We start from the raw sequence: 21,629 nt of genomic DNA on the forward strand, positions 1-21,629 counted from the left end.
ATTATAGTCTGATATTGGGGCATATGCCTGTATTATGGTGATGTTGAATGGAGTTGCCCTGAGGTGGATAGTTGAGCCAGCTGGATACTGGCCGACATCTCATGACAGTACCCACACTGTCCTTGTGTACAAGGTGCCCAACTCCCTGCTCATGTTTGTCTTTGCAATTATTAGCTGTCATTAAAGATGTCAGGTACCCAGGTATTTTGGTACCCGCCCGCTGATAACAACCCGGGTTAATATAATGGGCAACTGGATACCAGTTTTAAAAAGTTTTAAAAAAAACAGGACATGTTTCCAAGTTCAGATAAAAGACACTTGGAGAGAGTAAGACAGAATAATGATTACCCTTTGAGGCTCGTATCCTGGGACTGTTGGCTGCTGCACATTTATTCTTTGTCGGACCTCCTTCTATAAGTCTTTATGGTCTATTTATAGTAACTGTGCATGAAACATTTCAAAGAAAACTGATGGGTTTCTTGAATGTGAAACCACCTGTCACGGATTCATTCTACTCTGATACACACATAGCTGACCAGTCTAAATTTTTTTAAAAAATGTGCCAGTTATTATGAGAAGCCAGCTTTAACAATGTGACTTATATGACTGAAAAATGTTAGAGGAGGTAAATTTTGTGTGTGTGTCATTTGCATTTTTTAACATAGCTTTAACAATTTTTCAGTCATATCGCTATGATGTCTGCAGTGTGGCAGTTTATAGTGGTGTCTAGCACTGGGGCATCATGCCACAGACATGTAGCATGATCTCCCACCCAGTCACGTTATCCTGACACCAGGCCGACCAGTCCTAACACTAACCTCTTAATGCTGAGCGCTAAGTGAAGCAGCTGTTAGTACCATTTTTGTAAGTCTTTGGTATGACTCGGCTGGGGATTGAACCCATGACCTCCCACATCCGAGGCGGACGTTCTAACCACTAGGGAGAAATTTTGTTTAACTTAAAAACATGTTGCATCAAAAAAGAACAAATCAATAGCACTTTACAAATTTTGAAAGAAGAATTCGACATTGATGTAATACAGCATTCATCATTTATGGACTTCACGACGATTTGTGAAAGGTGAACATATAGACTAGTTAAAGTGAGTGTTATGCATAAATAATTTATGAATGTGTTTTGTGTTTATACTATCATACTAACTACTAATCCACATGGATTTAGCAGAGTTGTGGCAAGAATTTTAACTGCAGATCCAGGTAAGTAGCAAACTTAAACATATGCATTTCATACAGTTTTCTGTAATTATGGCATGTAAAATACAAATAGTTTTTTTAGGCTCAGATTATACTTTTTTGTTTGTTTTTGCCACTTGTACTAGTAATAATTATGCTTATACCTCTCTTGGGGGTTGGCATGTATGAATCTACAACAAAGCAGTTTAGTTTAACATTTAATAAAATTTCACTTTAATTGGGTACCCAGGTGACCAATCGTTAGGATCAATGGGTACCTGGTAGAAGTTTCCTACAATTTTGACGTCTCTGTCATCTCTAGCCAGTCTTAATTCCAGTAACCTCTCTAGTCCTCTGCGGTAAATGACCATAACTATTTCTATCCATAGCTGGCTGTTGGCACTATGCGTGCATATACTATAGCTGTAGTTATTCTAATAAATGCCCCAGGGCAGTGCAATTTCCAAAAGGGAATGCAGTGAATACTGTTTGACAGAAAACGTTTGTAAATTGTTTTTATTTTTCTTACAGTCCTAGATTACTCGTGTACTCTTTTAATTATTTGGACATACCATAATGGATGTATTTGGCTCTTTAAGCCCCCTATACGGTAGAGATGTCTTCTTTAAGGGAAAAAGAGGGAGGAGCATTTATTTTGAAATGGGGCTTCTGTTATAATAACTATGGTACATATATTGCATTCAGCTGCTGATTAGTAACTTCAATGAGGAATTGAAGGTTTCACTTGTGTAACTAATTATAATTGTAATGTTTTCTTAACGTGCAATAAAGAAAACAGATCTAATATGGTACATCATGTGCAAGTTAAAAATAAACAAATATATATTTTGCAGTCACAGATATATATTGTATACAATTTAACACTTTTATGGAGATTATTGGGAGCTAAAGGGAGATATAAGGGGTAAATAAGGGAATGGTATTTTGGTGTTAATTGATTCCCATATTCTGTGCTGCACATTTGACATCATTTGTAGAAAAATAAATCATTTGTTATTCTGTACCACCCATTATTAAGCTTAAATGATAAGTGTAACAGGATAGACCTGAATGGATGCTTAGATCGAATGACAACACAACACAATGTGATGATGAAATTTTTTAAAATGAATCAATAAAGATATATACACTCCAAACATATGTATCATTCAAATACTCTATCCAAACATTCACAAATAGGAAAACAAAAAATGATTCATGTATTCAAAATGTATGACGGTAAGATTCGTATAATCTCACATAATGGAAGTGAGATTCAGATAATCTCGTGTAATGTCATGTAATTGAAGTGAGATTCAAATAATCTCATGGAATGAATATAAGATTCAAATGATCTCATAGAATGTAAATAAAATTCAAATAATCTCATACAATCAAAATGACCCAATTGCACTCAGTTGAAACAACCAGTTGAAACAAAACATATGACTTGGGTCATTTGTACAGCCATGTGATTCATAATTATTTGTAAAAATTTGCAAATGTGTCCACTGACAAACCACACAGTTCTCCTGAATTCTTGGGTTGGCCCACAGATGTATCATCCACACACACCCTTCATGGATCCACCATGCACACAAGTTTACAAATTAGTGGTTTCATCTTCATATGGCCTTGATGGTTACATCATCTTCCATATCCATATATACACAGATGGCCAGATGGAGCCTGATATACCCCCACACACATACGCACCGACAACACATAGTTCTCCTAACATAGGTTGGCACACTTGTCTTGGCCACACCCATCCTTCATGGATCCACCATACGCACAGACATACGTATAGACATATGTACAGACAGCTTCAAACAGCCCTAGACAGCTCTAAACAGCTACAATAAAACCAAACTGGTCATAATAATAGGTTTGGAATTAATATCTATGAATACATGCTACTAAATTAGACTCTACTAGCAACTTGTAATTCAAAAGTTCACAACATTTTAAATCTGCTTAGTAGTAAAGGCATCATTTCACGATACAACATACATTAAAAACTGAATATGCTTCTCATATCAAATAAAATACAAATGTAACACTTACCCCTATGGCTGGAGAACACAGATGGAGAACGTTCACTCCTTGACAAGATCCACAGACCAGTGTGTCAGTTAGAAATGGGACTTGCCTTAAATCTACAGGAGAGTGAGTATTAGTCAGGGTAAAATACCCGTGCATACTATACTTTTAGTAACTCTCGCCATAAGCGATCTACAACAAGGTACATGCTAGTTCAGTTGCTTACCTGGAAAAACAATTATCCACCCTAGGTAACATCGTACGCATGTACGACAAAAATGATCAAATCATTCTAAGGCAAAGCCAAGTTATTTCTTGCCTTATTCTGTGATAATAAGATGTCAGACTATTTAAAAAGAGTTCATATAATTAAAAATGAAAACATCTGAGAAAATCTTGAATGTCAGAGCTAATGTACTGGTAGGAAATTCATATTCTTCCTCAATATTATCCTTTATTCATGTTCTTAGTGTTGAGGTTTTGACAGGTTTTCCCATCATTAGGTAACTTTGATGGAAGCAGCTGATGGATTTGGGGATTCATGTCAGTACTCGTATATGTAAAAAGAGTATTCATGTCAGTATGATATGTAATAATAGTATTTAGGTCAGTTGATATGTGAAAAGAGTATTCAGGTTAGTATGACATGTAAAATGAGTATTCATGTCAGTATGATATGTAAAAAGAGTATTTAGGTCAGTTGATATGTAAAAAGAGTACATGTATTCAGTTCAGTATGACATGTAAAAAGAGTATTCATGTCAGTGTAACATTTAAAAAGTATTCAGTATCACATTTCAAAAGAGTAATAAAGTCGGCATTTGTAAAAAGAGTATTCATGTCAGTATCATATATAAAAAGTGTATTTATGTAAGTGTGATATGTAAAAAGTGTATTTATGTAAATATGATATAAAAAAAAGAGTATTCAGGTCAGTATGACATGTAAAAAGAGTATTCAGGTCAGTATGACGTGTACAAGTATATTCAAGTCAATGTGATATATTAAAAGTATATTCAAGTCAGTATGATGAAAAGAGTATTTAGGTCAGTATGATGTGTAAAAGTCATTTCAAATCTGTATATGAAAAAAGTGTTCAAATAAGAAAATGTGAAAAGCGTTTTCAAGTCCATATGATATGCAAAAGACTACACAAGCCATTTTTATATGTGTGTGTAATTTGTATTTTTAATGTAGTTTTAACAATTTTTCAGTCATAATGCTACAGTATATGCATATGGCAGTTTTTAGTGATGTCTGGCACTTGGGCATCATGCCACAGTCATGTAGCTTCATGTCCCACCCAGTCACATTATTCTGACACTAGGCCGACCAGTCCTAACAATAACCTCTTAATGTTGATCATCAAGGAAGGCAGCTAATAGTACCATTTTATAAGTCTTTGGTATGACTCGGTTGGGGTTTGAACTTGCCACCTCCCTTATCCAAGGCAACATTTTGATTATGAAAAAAGTGTATTGAAGTCAGAATGATGTGTAAATTTCCTGATGTACATCAGATTGACATCCTCTGTGAAATATTGCCCATTATGTAATGTACAATTTGAGTATAAAGCATATGTTTCATTAAATTGGATCAATTTGCTGTTGCTATTTTATTTCACTTAGATTTAAGCCCTAGTTTATTAAAACTTGTAATAATATTAAATATCACCCTAAAATAGGGTGATTTTCTTCTGTAGACAATACCCATTTGTGCTTGTAATATGCCACACTGACATGGTTACTTCAAATATGTAACTAGGTATATATTGTGACTCCCATGGCTTACTTTTGTATTACTGTCAGTAACAACATTAAAACTGTGTTACCTTACATATAACCAGGTACACTTTATGGATCCCAATGCTTACTTTTTGATAACTGTCAGTCACAACATTAAAACCAGGAAGCACTTTACAAGTATTTGACAAGATGATTTTGCTTTTTATTTTCTTTCCTGCAGGTGCTGATCCTGAAGCTACTACCTCAAGTAGAGCTACTTCCCCAGCGTGCTCAGGTATTCCAACACCTGGTGGGCGAGGTCTAACTTCCCGTAGCCAGGAGAAACAGCAAAGTCGGACTGCCCAATCCCAGAGTTCCAACTCATCCATTCCAACACCCAGCAAATCTTCCTCACCAAAATCAGGTTCTTCATCCGCTAGTGGTTCTGCTAATAAAAATTCTATGTTGGACAAATTCAAATTATTCAATTCTAAAGACAAGGGGAAGAGCAAGGGTGGAAGCTCAAAAAGTTTGTCAAAGGCAAGCAGTAGTGCAAGTAGTGCAAGTGCCCCTAGCACAAGTTCTCGCAGTGACACAGATTCCAAGTCCTCCACCAGTCTTCAGAGCTCCAGTTCCACTGACCCTGGGGCCAGTCTCAGCCCCCAGGATGGGGAGCCACCAAAACTCCCTGCCAAGACAAAATCCTCTGCCTTTACAGGCCCCAAAAGAGAGAACTCAGGACTGACAGTGCCAACAGAACCTACTCTAAGACAGGGATCTCCATCTCCATCCTTTGGTGTGTCTTCATCAGCAACTGGATCTTTGTCCTCCACAAAAAAATCATTGAGTGCCAAATCTCAGAAAAATGACTCCAAAGCTGCACCAGTAGATGCAAAATCAGCTGCCCAAATTTCTTCAAGCACTCAGTCACTCACCAGACCTCCAAAAATTGGCAGTTTGATCCCCAAAACTTCCCTCCGTGCCTCAAAATCATCTTCCTCATCTTCACTATCATCTCAAGGTGCATTAGGGTCAGGGATACCAACTCCAACCAGCTCAATTCCAAAGCCTGCCACTGCCAAGGTCTCCAAGCCTTCAAAAGAGGAGAAAATGAAGGCTGTTTCCACTGCTGCAAAGGAGCAGGACAGAAATGGCAACAACATGCAGTCCATGCAGAATCAGTCTATTCCTGTGACAAAAAAATCCAGCAAATCTATGCAAGGGATGGCTCAGCAACAACAAGCACAGCAAATTATTCTGCAGCAACAGCAACAGATGGCACATCTTCAACAGCAGCAACAACACCCTCCACCTGTGCCCCCACATCGTAATAATGGCAATAAAGCAGCTCAGTTTACAAGTTGTTCTGATCACAGCATTAGTCAAACCAGGTCACAGACTCCTCAGGAGCAATTATCAAGGCCACAAGATGGGAGATCCACCTTTCCCAAAACCAGGTACACAGAGATTGAGTACTCAGATGGGAAGATAGAAAGGGTAGGTGAAGGTCATTTATCCAAATCCAGCCAAGCTGCTGCTTTGTCACAAGTGATGGATCTCCATGGTACCACAATTCCTCAGAAGGTTTCTGCTTCACATCCAGCCTATCATATGGTTACCACAGCATCACAGTCTGTCAATGTGGTGAAACCAACTTGTTCAACTGCCTACAACCCTGTCATGAAAGCTGATGGAAACACCCAGACTGCTCTCACAGTCCTACACAGGGGCAATCGGCCACCTCCACTCCCAACAACCGAGCCACCACCAAGCCGCCATAAGAAGCTTGAATCTCCTAAGGAGGGCAAAGCTCAAAATGACACCAACACAAGTGAGACTGCCACCCACTTTGCCAACAGTAGTTCCAGTGGCAACAACAGTGCCTCATCAAGTGAAACTGAGGTAGCCAAAGCTGGGACTGAAGAAAAGTCAGAACCTGCTGAAGTCAGTTCTCCAAGGCTTGGAGTTAAAGCACTTGTGCCTCAGACAGGTCGGCCAGCCAACAATGTTGCTATTGTTCAGCCACGTCATGGGGAGAAAATAGAGACAACTTTTGACACTGAGGTGCGTACAGAAATGATAAATAAGGGAAATGTTTCTAAAGATGGTAAACAGGGGAAAGAGACTACCTTCTCAGAGAAAAAGGCAACATTTGTAGATGATTCTGGAGAAACCATGGACATTCAGCCAATGGCACCAATCATGAGAGCAATGCCCTATGGGTATTACCGTAGTATTTCTAGTCAGTCACCTAATGCTAAACATTACCAGACTCCTGTAGTAACTTTGCCCTCAGGAACATATGCTCTAGCCACCACAGCAGGCAGTAGGCTAGGTATGAGCCGTACAATTGTTGACCAGGGCAGGTTCTACTCAGGGCCTATTAAGAGGGCAATGTCTAGTGGCTCAGGCAGTGTTCCATTTGACACAGACTATAGCTCCGACTATGACACTTATGACTACATTTCAGGCTACATGTCTGATGGTGATATTCTGAAGAGAAACAACATGGATGACATGACAAGTGGTTACATGAGTGAGGGTGGAGCATCCATGTATGCCAGGCGCTTGCAGCAGCGCTTCCGTGAAGGTATGCAGGCTGTCAAAGAATGTATGCAGAAGAGCAGTGGACTCATTGATGATGACAGGTAAGATTATGTCATTGTATCTTGCTTACATTGTCAGATAGCTAATCATTGTTGGGATAGTGTGTAAATTATTTCTTTTTTAAGTCTTCTACATATCACAGCATGGTTTTGAGGTGACGCTTGGTGTTATATGGGAACCTTACATTTAAATTTTTTATTTTCAGCAGGATTCAATGTGGTATGACACATCTGATGTCCTTTTGTCTTGCCTGCTATGAATGTTGCAAAACATAGTGTTAATATCTGTGGTCTATTTTCTTTTCAGTTAAAACTTTTTTGTATTTTTTCTTCTAGTAACAGTTACAGAATACATGTACAGACATCTAGTATCTATCAGCTTATCAGTCAGTAAGGATCTGGAGACAGCAGGCTTCAAATAAAGAGACAGCAGTATTTTCAACCCTGATTTCCATTTTGTGAAAATGAACTTGCAATTGAGTTAGATATCACACTTAAACTTGCAGTATTTGTCCCACTTAAACCTGGATTAGGTGTCACACTTTCACTTTGAGTTGATCACATACACACACACACACACACACACACACACACACACACACACACACACACACACTTGGATTTAGCTTTCACACTTACACAAGGATCAGATGTCAGTATTCAAGCTTAAAAAATGGTGCTGCCTTGCTCTGCCTGATCTTGCCCTCCTTTTGCCATCAGTGTCTTCAACATTCTTTGTTTTTTTCCATGCTGTCCTTTCTGTTCTTTAGTGGTCTTTCTTACTGTCCTTCAGTTTCTGTCCCACCTATCCTTCATTGGTCCTCCCCACTTCCTTCATGTGATCTCTTCACTGATCTTAAATGGTCCTCCCCACTGTCATTCAGTTGCTCTCCTCACTGTTCTTCATTGGTCCTCCCCACTCTCATTCAATATCTGTCCTTCATGATCCTCCCCACTGTCAATCAGTTTCAGACTTATCTGTTTTTCATTGGTCCTCCCCACTCTCATTCATTTTCAGACCTATCTGTTCTTCATTGGTCCTCCCCACTGTTATTCAATTTCTGTCCTATCTCTCCTTCATTGATCCTCCCCACTGTCTTTCATTTTCTGACCTATCTGTCCTTCATTGGTCCTTCCCATTGTCAGCCACTTTCAGACCTACCTGTCCTTGATTGGTTCCCACAGTCATTTAGTTGCTCTCCACACTGTTCTTCATTTATCCTTCCCACTATCATTCAACTTATGTCCTCTCTGTTCTTCATTGGTCTTCCCCCTGTCATTCAGTTCTTGACCTATCTGTCCTTCATTGGTCCTCCCCACTGTAATTCAGTTCCTTTCCTTACTGATCTTCAGTGGTCCTCCTCAATATCCAATGGCTTCCCTGGACCTTTCCTCACTGATCTTCAGTGGTCCTCCTCAATATCCAATGGCCTTCCCTGGACCTCTCTCCAGAACACTAATTTGACTTTTTAAAATGTTATAAAATAAATAGTACACTTGGAGAAAGTGACAGTATGTACTCTCACCCTCTCACAAATACATGTAGAATAACAAATGTTTAATCAAAATGAATTTAAAATCATTCAGAATTGATAGTTAACAGTGTTTCCCCAAAGTGTGTAAGATTGAGAATTTAAAAAAAAACCTTGGTGTCAGAACTGGGGGTTAAATTACTTAAACAGAATTCATAGCAACAAAAGTGTACATCAGACTTTTCAAACGTATGTGTAAAGTTAAACACTGAATTAACAGGGTACAAAAACAGTGATGAAGGCGGGATTTTTTTTAATGATCAAAGCATAACCCATTTTTGAACATCTTTTAGCTTTTAGATAACAATTCAGTGCCATTGACAATGTAAAATGAACAACTATTAAATATTTTCAAAATCTAAACATGTGATGTTAACAAAGATTTCTAAAGTTGCTCCCCCTTTTGTCATCTGATCCAGGAAAAAAGGAGAGCATTTCATTTAGCTTATCCTTCTGAAAATTCTCAAATGCACAGACTTCATATAAAAGTTATCAAAAGTAATACAGTGTTAAACTACTCTTGTTTAAGACTTGGTGTCCTTTTGATCTGGTAAATTATGCAGATGTTTGAGTTCTGCAATTTTCCTTGCAGTCACTGTTACTGTGTGTCTTCTATATAGTACAGTATATCTCTATTTTGATTATGATTCATGAACTGGTGTAGAGGTAAATACTGATGAACTATATCCATAATCATTATGGTGCACATCACATTCTTAGAAAGTTACCCTTTGCTATAGAGACAGATGCATTGTTACCTTTGTTATAGAGACAGATCCAATGTTACCCTTTTGCCATCAAGACAGATGCATTGTTACCTTTGCTATAGAACAGATGCAATTTTACCCTTTGCTCTAGAGACAGATGCAGTGTTACCTTTGCTATAGATAGAGATGCAAAATTACCCTTTTCTATGGATCAGTATCCAATGTTACCTCTTTGCTGTTGATACATTTGCAATATTACCCTTTACTGTAGATCAGGGGCATTCAAGCTTTTTTGGCTGGGGTCCAAAACAAAATGCATAAGGTCTCTGGCTGCATGAGCAAGAACAGTTCCTTATCACTAATTATGCATATTAATTAAAATAAATATTTTCAAAAGGACTGTGTACAGGGCTGCAGTGGGAAGGAATGGGTCGGGTCGGGTGTTGGATGCACCAATGGTATAATCTTAATTGCTGATTTGATCAGGCAATCAGATGAAGTCATACCTTCTCATTTTGGAGACTGAGCAGTATGGCTGTAGAGTATCAGTGTGTACTGAACACTGATTCACTTTCAGATTTCTGTAAATGAAGAAATGTTTTTGTTTGCATGTGATTCAAGTAAAGTTGACCTCTAAATTGCATCAGCAGGATACATCTCTTTGTTGCCCCCAAAAATACCCATTTGTTCCAAAAATTACTCCTGCAGTCCAAAATGCCCTTATTTTAGGAAGATTCAACACCAGCAAAGAAATATCCTTGCTGGAGTACTGCTTGTGCTTCATGAAATGTAATTTAAGAAAGGGTTAATGAGTTAATTTAAAGCTAGATAAATAAAAACACCCACAGATTTCAGGAAATAAATATTATTTTTCAAACCATGTAGATAATAATATTCTCTGTCCATGTTATACTTATGGAATCTCATCATAAAATCAATTATATTAAAGATGACAATGATCTGACTGATACGTTATTATTCTTTGAAAAAATGTTATTATTCTTTGAAAATAATTATTTTCATACATTAAAGTTTCCCTGGGTGATTCTTCTATGCGTAAAATTTAAACTACTAATTTATATCACATATATCTCCTTTTCATCTGCAATTTTTTGTTGTTGGTAGAAACTGTTGGAAGTCGGATCATTTTTCTCAGGGACATCAAATTAAAGCATTAAAGTGCTTGCATACACAAGTATTTTTTTCTCTTCAGTGTACCATGAAGAAAACTTGTTAATACTACTTTAAATTTACATTGCCTTTGGGAATGAATGACATTTATGAACTGCCCAATGAAGGATTGGGTTCCTCTAAGGCAAACAATATTGTGGTAAACTCAGCTTGCTTCCAGGATCAAATATAGGATGACCTTTACATTACATTGAAATGCTCAACATTTACAAGATTATTCATTTGCTTATTTAGAGTCCAACAAAGTTCAAAATCAGACAGTAGTCTACCAGAAATTAAGGAGAACCTATTGAGCCCACCTGAAATGAAATGGCCAAGTAAAGGCACTTTTAATATGAAACCCATTAAGAATGGTGATAATTTTTCTGTTTTAGAATTTTGCAGACTTATTATTTTGTTAAAGGAAGAATATAACAAGACATAATATCATATCATATGGGGCTGCCTGGATTTTTTATATTGTAACCTAACTATTTTGGTAGCCTCTTTGGTCAAGGCACAATATTTGTTGGATCCTGGACTAATGTGTGCACTTTGTATTCTCAAGGTTAAAAAATACTTTCTGCTATAAGCAGATTGAGAGATTTTCATTTTCATTTAGGATCAGAATGTCAGAATTTTGATGTGATTATTTGGCATTTTGTGGGTGAATGGTCATTAATCATACATTGTGCATATTGATCAAACCATATGGATCCCCATGATGTATCATGTCATACAGTGTTATGATAATGATGCACACTAATTTATGGTAAATATGAAACCCTTTCTTTATTTTATGTTATAAATATAAAATTGATATGGCCAAATTCCTTATGGTATTGACTGTTGTGACCACTCAATTTGTTATTACAGGTGCTTTTGCCTGGGCTGTAACACACTTAACAACAAAATAGTAACATAAATTCTAAGTCATTGTTCATCCCTAATATTAATTGTTTATGGAGAGAAAATGGGCAAATTATATCTATGTGGCACAGTTGTATCATTTATTTAATGTATATGTTACTTTGCTAAATGAAGATTCTTTCAATGGATTATATCTGGTAAGCAGACTGGTTTGAAGAGATCAATATGCTCTAGAATTTTTATGGTACAACAAAAGAGTACCAGTCAGCAATGAGTCATCCCCAGGACAAGAAAATGCTAGTGTCTGCTGCTGCTTTTGCAGAAAATTTGCTCAATGATTCAGACCACATGATCATCAATTATGAACAACCCAGGTTCATTTTATTGTTTGGAAAAAAATCTAATATAAGTTGACATGTAACATTTCAATCTGCTTTCAAGTCTTTATGACATTGCTATGAATGACAAAAGTTAAAGATTTTGTATTTTACAAATCACCCTTCACTTTGGGCTAAAAATGCTACATCTTGCAAATTTCAACTTAGCAGCATGGTGATATTGATTTTTTCAGTGTTCTCAAATTAAGCTATAAAATACAAATGTAACATGATCAGGGGGTTCATCAAATACACTGTGTTTATATGTACTGAGTGTTGGCTTGTGACTAACCAGTATCTTGCTTTCTACACAGTAGACCCAAATCTGCAGTCAAATAATGCATTGCTAGCAGATCAGAGACTGTTGTGTTCATTGAAAATTAGTCAATGGTAGAATGAACAGCATAGACCCTTATCAACTGAACATTGCATTCCATGACATTAATATATAACATCAACCCTGATTAACTTAGCGTTGATTTCTATGACAATATTATATAACATAGACCCTGATCAACATAGCATTGCATTCCATGACGTTAGTATATAGCATCGACCCTGATCAACTTAGCATTGCATTCCATGACATTAATATATAACATAGACCCTGATCATCTTAGCATTGCATTCCATGACATTAGTGTATAGCATAGACCCTGATCAACTCAGCATTGCATTCCATGACATTAGTATATAACATCGACCCTGATCAACTTAGCATTGCATTCCATGACAGTAGTATATAGCATAGACCCTGATCAACTTAGCATTGCATTCCATGACATTAGTATAATGCAGTAGGTAATGGGTTCGATCCCTGGCAAAGTCATACCAAAGACTTTAAAAAATGGTACTAACAGCTGCCTTGCTTGGCGTTCAGCATATTAAGAGGTTAATGTTAGGACTGGTTGGCCTGGTGTCAGGATAATGTGACTGAGTGGGACATATGCTACATATCTGCGACATGATGTCCAAGTGCTAAACATCACTATAAACTGTCACACTGCAGACATCGTAGCGATATGACTGAAAAATTGTTAAAGCTACGTTGAAAATCCAGATCACACACGCACACACATTAGTATATAACATTGACCCTGATCTGTTGGCAATTCATTATGCAACATAAGTATGTTACTTTACATAGACCCTGATAATGTGGTCCTGCATTATTTGGCATTAGTAAATCACATTGACCCTCATCAACTTTTCATTACATTATGTGACATTAATACATAATATAGACCCTGATCTACTGGCCGTGCATTATATGACGTAAGTACATTGCATATACCCTGATCAACTTGGCAGTGCCTTATTTGGCATTATTACATGACACAGACCCTGATCAACTTGGCAGTGCATTATATGGAATTAGTACATAACATATACCTTGATCTGCTGGCTTTTATGGCATTAGTTCATCATATTGACCATGATCAGCATGGCAGTGCATTATGTGTCATTAGTATATCACATAGACCCTAATCTACCGGCAGTGCATTATTTGTCATTAGTTCATAAAAATAGAACCTGATCAATGTAGCACTGCATAATATGTCATTACCGTTAGTACATGAGATAGACCCTGATGCACTTGCCAGTACATTATATGATGTTATTACATCACATTGACACTAATCCACATTGAACTGCATTATGTGACATTACATCACATAGACCCTGATCCTTTTGGCACTGCATAATGTTCAAGGGTTGTGGTTCAGTTGGGTCAGCTGCTTCATTGTATCCATGGGAAAGGCACTTAGCTGCAATTCCCTTAGCAGATAAAGCCAGTAGTGGCATTACAACCAGTGAAGCAATTTTAAGACAATGCAAACAAGGTTGCCACCTTGTCATCACCATTGATGCCTCCTTAGCTTCACAAAGCTGCAAGAAGACTTTATGATTTATTAAGATGTTACAGATCTCTTTAATTTCCTGTAGTTTGACTATGACGTTTTGTATTTAGTCATTGTGAGAACAAGAGGATCTCCCTTGTTCAAACAAGATTCACTTGAACTCCCACAATAACTCAGTTACATTGTGCTAATTAAGGCTTAAACTATGTATTTTTATTGAGTTTTTTCATTGACAAATCAGTAGAAAATGAATCACCATTAGCTTTACAAAACTATAATTCAAAATCATATGAGGTGTTAGTTACATAATTGCAAAGTGAAATGCAGTAAAGTTCTAACATTTAAGAAGATATCATAAATTTTACCTGTGTCTTGACATGGGCCAGATATAATTTTTAGGGCATTTGCTGCTGCTTCCTGGCAAAATCAGAAAGAAATAAATACACCAGTGCATGTTTCTTCGAAAACAAACCACGTTAGCCTTAACTTGTAATCAGAAGCATATGAATAATTTTCTTCACTGGAAGATACTATTTTTATGGACATTGAACAAAAGTTTACACATGAGACTGCAGGATACCTGCATTACCCTCCATTAAAAGAATTGCACCCCAACCCTCTTTTTTTTGAAGATGCTATGTGGATTATTACATATGCTTTACATGGGTGACATCTGAACCTAGGTGATCTCGGTGCTGCCTATCAATCCAGTTCATTTCTTTCCAAGTGCCCCAAGAGCTTCAGTTAGCATTCATCAACATTTACTATCGTCTAAAGCCAAGGCATAAATGTATACTATTTTTTGGTAACAAGTAAATATTTTATTATTCTCAATACCAGATTTTTGTTATGATACAATTTACAGTTGTGTAATTTAAAGTAAGTTCATAATTATATAAATCTGAGTGAGGTTGACAGGTGCCTTAGTTCACATGGCAATGGCACTTCCATTAAAAAGTTAGGTATGGACTTCTATCATGCAAATAATTTTTGTAAACAAATCCTTTAACAGCATTTAGTATAAATTTGAGTTAAGCATGGGTTATTATTCAATCAATATGGAACTATTAACACAGCAGAAGATACTACACAGAGTGGATGAAGTTCTCGTTTATTGTGTATAATCAAGAAATTTTCATCAATTAATATTTACTTCCTTGTAACCATAATGTAGTTACACCGAAAGACATTTAATTCCAATGACCGGTTTCGGTGATATTTTGCTCATGCACACATGCACAAACATCGACACATGAGTGATCATAGGACCTATTCTTTGTGGTTGGATAATAATAGCTCCTTGTATATACATGTATAACCTCATCCCTATGCCTAAAAAAGATCAAGGAGTCAAATTTCATGTTAAAATGCAATTCTTGACATAAACCCACACTGTAATTATATCACATGTTCTCTATATGTTCATGTAGTAAGATTGTGTATACGATTTACAGGTCATGCTGTCTTGACACTGTGCAACAGAACAGTTTCTTCTTGTTTGCTGGCTGTCTTGGAGGATGCATATAGAATGGATCTATGAAGTTATATCTGATGTGCATTAAAGAATGTCCTGTATAGTTGTCTCTCACAAAATCTTCTCAGGTTATTTGTCTCCCCCAATCTTGATTAATTATCTCCCACCAAGTCTTCAGGTTATTTGTTTCCCCTAGTCTTCCTAGATTAGTTGTCTTCCACCAAGTCTTCTCTGGTTAGTTGTCTCCCCGTCTTCCTTGATTAGTTGTCTCCCATGAAGTCTTCTCTAGATAGTTGTCTCCCCATCTTCCTTGATTAGTTGTCTCCCAGTCTTCTCTGCTTAGTTGTCTCCCCCTGTCTTGATTAGTTGTCTCCCATGAAGTATTCTGAGGCTTTTTCATTTCCCCAAGTCTTCCTTAATTAGTTATTTCCCACAATGTCTTCTCTGGTTAGTTGTCACTCCCTTGTCTTCCTTGATTAGTTGTCTCCCATGAAGTCTTCTCTAGTTATTTGTCTCCCGCAAAGTATTTCATCTAAAAAAATATTCTTGAAGGCAGTAGATGTTAAGATAAAGATCAAACCTTTTGATCAGATAGAAATAATTATGGTTATATTTTTTAAACTGACTAGTGGGAAATTGCTTAAGGATGTAAATATACCAAAACAGAAATAATTGTTTCATTCAAAACTTTCATATCATGACTGTAAACTGGTATTTTTACTAAAATTTAAAAAAAGGTGAACCATCTACATTTGTCTAATTTTATAGTTTGGCCATGCTGGGATACTTGCGATGTAAGTATTGGCTGAGAAATGAAGGCTACAAAAACTAGTTTTGCCAAAAAATAAAATGAACTGTTTTTCCCTGTCCGATTTGTTCATCATCAAAATAGATGGTGTAAATTATGATAGAGAAATATCATGGAATGCTGACATGAAATTTTCGTAAAATAATTATTTTGTAAAGATATGCTGATATCAAGACTCGTTCCTATTGATACAGATATTGTGAGACAAAGGAACTGATTGTAAAAGTTCTTCCTATCTTTTATTTAGATGCCTTTGAGAAGAATGAAGAAAAACTATAATTAAATTTAACATTCTGAAAAACATTTGCCACAGTTTGTTATCAGATGCAATTAACCTATTTATTAGCTGAACACGTTTATTGAATGATGTTTATTGAATTTTATTCCATCCATGATGCACATAGTCTAGAGGCAGTTTTCATAAAGCATACTGATTCCTTACAAAATTGGCAGAAACTTTCATCCCCAAAGAAAAATGGTATTACCCAAAGCAGCTGCTGCTCTTAGCTTCCTTGGTATCCTGTTCCTAAAAATAAACCGGAAGAATATTCACAGTAAAGTGACCACCTCTGTGTAAAATGGATTAGTCCAGTCTCATGTATGGGCCAGCCATGAACAATAATATTAACAGAGAAATTAAGGATACATTTTTCATTCTTCAAGAAGAAAAATATTGAATTTCATATCAGTTTGCTGATTGAGTTTGAAAAATTTGCTCATTGGGGAAGTGACTGTTTATTTATCAGATTTTGTTATGCGAAGAGAATCAATATGATGTCATTATGTCACTACTCAGTTGCACTGGACTGGTATGGATGTAATTTCATTTTAGCTGTTCAGAATCAGAGTTAATCATTTCAGCATTTTAACATCTCCAGAGGATATTAAATTCAGTGGAAACTGTGTTAAAAATGCTTTGTTTGGAAAGCAATAGGACAGTCAAGTCCATGATGGATCATTTAGGGAACAGAAGTATTTGCTTTGACTTCAGACCATTGCAGGTGGTCGATCATTTGCATCTACAACATTCTTGAAAAGTAAGTGAGTATTGGAAAAGAATCTGAAACAAGTCTTTGCACACATATTTTTAAACCAGAACTTCATTATATCCGTGGGTTATTCAACATTTTAGTCTTGATCTTCCACGCACATGAATTATAGAGGAATCATTCAAGTACAGAAATATTCATAGTCAACCTTGATGCCAGTTGTAGAAGTTTCATATTACTGTATAGAGAAAATCTTACCTGCTCATTTCTAGGATGACATGTCTGTAAGGTGGTAAAACTTTGAGTACAAATGTGCGCAAAATGTTATTTGATAATTGCTTACTTTTTGGAGGAACTAATACATAAGTACTCCCCTGGAAGACTGGTACAGTTTTCAAACCAGTTTGTTTATTAAATTGATAATTATCAACCTGTAATGTCTTGTACATGACTAGTCACATGATGACCCATCTGACAACTCTAATTACACGCAAATTAGTATCTTCTGTGTCCTGTATGAAACAGGAATTTAAACCAAGTTTCCAGGTTTGCAAAGGATACAATCTTGTGATATTTTAGTACAAATGTATTTTGTTGGAAAACTAAAATGATTGTATCATTAATATGCAAATAAACTGATGTGGAAGTTGATGTTTCTTGTTGGGATAAAACACAAAAGATTCTGTATAGAACACTTTTTTGCAATGAAAATGGTAAAATTTTAATTCTTTTTATTAAGGGATTTGTGAGTTTCAGTAGGTCCTACATCACTTAAATGATGTTTACAGCTATTGGCTATTGAATATGGAGTAGACATCAGTTCTCAGATGACGTGTTTTATTTGTGGACAAAAAAGGAGAAAATGGATAATTTTCTGTGCTATGGCTAGGAACATAGTCTGCAACTGAATTTTATCTTTCTTAGGAAATAATCAGCTTTAATAGAAGCAGAAAACACAGTTATGACAGATTACAGTAAATAGAGGAAAGAGCAGAAAATCATACATAATTACGATTAAGATGCGCACAAATGGAGCTTTCTTGCGGAACTTGGATTCCAAATGGTACCAAGAACAGAGATCAAGTCAGAGGGCACAGACTGAGTCTCTGGCTTCAGATCAAATGGATAGAATTAAAACATTAGACAATGGAACTAACCAACATAAAAGGCAAGGATGTATGTTGCAGACAACAGCTATAGTACATGCAGAGCTTGACAGAGATGACAAAAATCTTGATAAAGACTCTGAAGAATTGCAAAATCAAAAAAGAACTAGTGAACCCACAGGGTCACAGGAAGGAGCAGAAGTATCAGATAAAACGGGACTCAAAGCAGAACTTGGTTTTGAGCAGATCACTCAATTTCCATCATCATCATCAGGGTAGGCCCTTTGTTAAGGCTTTATTATTGTGCTTAAATACATCTTCACAAATTTACCATGGAAGAATGTGAGAGAGAATGGGGGATGAAAGAAAAGAAGAAGTAGTTGCAGTCATTGTTGCTGTTGATATTAGAATCTGAATTTTAAGTGAGAACTAAGGGAAAATAATATCCGCTGCTTTTGGGCTCAAACCCACAACTGCCACCTTCAGAGGTGATCAGTCTGATGTTACCCTTTACTCACTGAGCAGTTGTTAATGTGCCTTGGAGAGCAAAGTTGGTAAATGCACCTAGGAGGACAAAGTTGGTAAATACACCTAGGAGGGCAAAATCTGTGTACTTTTTACTGGGCTGCAAGTGCTGCATAAATTCAGGGACAGTTCATTTTTATACTTCTCTTTGTGTTCTGGACTCAGTATAATGTGATATATAATGGGATCTTCACTAAATATTCGTTTGAAAATTCAGTTTCAAATCAGGCCCTTTGGTTTTTATCATGGTTACACCTTCAGTTTTAGTGACTGTCCAGTTATACAGTAACATAAGAAGTTTTACAGTAATGTGAGAATGGAGCATTATGATGGAGTTCAGTCAGAATTTAAAAAAATTATATGAAGATCTGATATTTTTTTAAGGATTGGTTTAAGTTAAAATACATGTTACAGTCATCTAGGTGTTTGATACCAACTATTTCAGGTTATAGTTGTCATTTTGAAATGTTGATCATATGCCTTCAGATTGCAATTAGTCACTTTATTTTGTTCCTTGTTGATCAATATTCATGTCATTATATAAATGTATACCCCCCCCCCCAAACAAAATAAATGTTGAAGTAAATCCAGATATATTAAGATGGGGCCAGGCAAGTGGTATGGAAGACCATAGTGGTATTAAGTAACTTTTATCTGGAAGTTTTGTGATGACAAATAATATATGGATTGCTCAATAATCTGGATGTTATTGTAGGGTTTAATGCTTTTCTCCAGCACAATATATGTTATACATGGCAGCCAGTATAAATGGTATAGGAAGAACCCAGGAAAACCCTGGAAAGAATCACTGATCCACAAGAAACTACTGGGGAGCTTTCTCACATATTCACATTGGCCAAATCCAAGACTTGAACCCACACAAACATAGGTGAGATAGCAGTGATCTGTAATGGTAAGTGCTTTAGACCACTCGGCCACTCAGGACCCCTCAACAATCTGGAATAAACATACTTTTGGACAATATTTTGATAAAACTACATTAGTATTAAAGTTTAGGACATTTGTTATTGTATTTAAGACTAATAAAGTCATCCACATGCCCAACTTGACATATAGTTTACAATACAGTAAGACTCTGAGATAATGGACATTTTTAATGTTTTTATTATGTATTGGTTTTGGTGGTTATCGTTATGTAGAGTATGATCAACCATGGTGTTATTGCCTGGATCAGGTGGATAATAAAAATATGACATTAATGGAGGAAATAAATAGAGATCTGAACGGATATATAGAAGAGAACTACATGAGCCCCTGTAAATAAATATAACGATTTTATTAGTTATATTAAACAAAAATAAATTGTACAAGACGTTTGAAGGATATACTTTTATTATGAACTAATTACCAAAACATTATTACAAAATGTAAAATGCAGTTCTGTTTACACAGATATGGTTAATTTCACCATAAAATCAAGTGAGAGTGTTTGAACTCAGTTGTCTAGCACAACTGCATAACCTTCTGACAGTTTGTGGTCACTGCAGATTTAACACTGGTGGTAGATTGGGTTGATTTATCCCTCTGATTTCTCATTTGATGCAGCCTACAATAACTTCTCTCTTGCATTCAGCTTCTTATGGATCTCAACTGTAATATGGATCTTTTCTACGTTCCCATTGTGTTGTGTCGTTGTTGTGTTGAATCATTGTGTGGAACTGGTTCCCTTTAAAAATATATAAATAGGCAACCTTAATTATTTGTTAAGTCTTCATTACTCAGATTAAAAACGTCATCACTCTCGTCATGTCAGATATCATCATATCGTACTTCAAACAGACACAAATTGCTGATATAGTTCCCAGTTCATAGCCTGACAGCTGATAAACAGAACCTAGTACAAGAAGGTTATTGTATCTCTCTAAAGGTCTTTTTGACATCCCTAATCAATCTATAGCATAAACTATGCACAATAAATATGTATGCCCTGCTATGAACTATAAACCATTAACTTGACTAAATGTCAGCCAGCAGGCACTCTATTTTCAGTTAAATGAATTTACATCTTAATTGTACAAATCAATTACAGAAATTCAATTCTTGTCTTAAGTACATTATTTGCTAACTAACAATCCATCAGTATGAACATACTATGACCTAGGATTACTCAATTCTTAGCATACATGTGTCATATCGTTTAAGACAAATAAATTAACAAAATTTTCTGAAGAAATATTGTATGAAATTCTTAAAATAAATGAGTCATGTAACATTCAAGAGAATGGAAATAATTATCTGCCAAACTCATGTCAAAGGAAAATTGTATAGAACTAAGATACCTTGCTCTCTTATCCCTCCTTTAAGAATTGTCTATTTACACTTTTACAGAATTGTTTCTCAAGACTTCCAGTACTATTCTCTTGGACTTTTGTTTAATGAGAAAAAATACAAATTATTCTTCCTCACAGTCATGATCTCAGCTTGTCTGACCATTTTTGTGATGCAGAACATTTATAAAACATGCAATTTTGCATGGGAAACCCACCATTATTTGGCTTAGCCAATCAGGATGAGATTTATCTAACCGCCAAAATTTAACACATGCCTATCTGGTTTTTTTTAATTCTTCTTATTTCAATGCTTTCTCAATAAACCGAAATCTGGAAAGGTTCAACTTATGAC

At 36.1% G+C, this 21,629-nt stretch overlaps 1 protein-coding gene across 1 annotated transcript in view; it reads left to right on the top strand.

The window, feature by feature from the left end:
- The window catches only part of LOC149786104 (neuron navigator 2-like), a 367,654-nt gene that overhangs the window by 141,482 nt on the left and 204,543 nt on the right, over positions 1–21,629 (top strand). The window contains exon 7 of the mRNA XM_089978115.1: positions 5,202–7,608. Within this exon, the coding sequence (XP_089834241.1) occupies positions 5,202–7,608 (2,407 nt within the window). The remainder of the gene's footprint in view (positions 1–5,201; positions 7,609–21,629) is intronic.

The sequence above is a fragment of the Sinohyriopsis cumingii genome, chromosome 12, assembly GCF_028554795.1.
Source record: "Sinohyriopsis cumingii isolate HCF-2022 chromosome 12, ASM2855479v2, whole genome shotgun sequence".
Lineage (NCBI taxonomy): Eukaryota > Metazoa > Mollusca > Bivalvia > Unionida > Unionidae > Sinohyriopsis > Sinohyriopsis cumingii.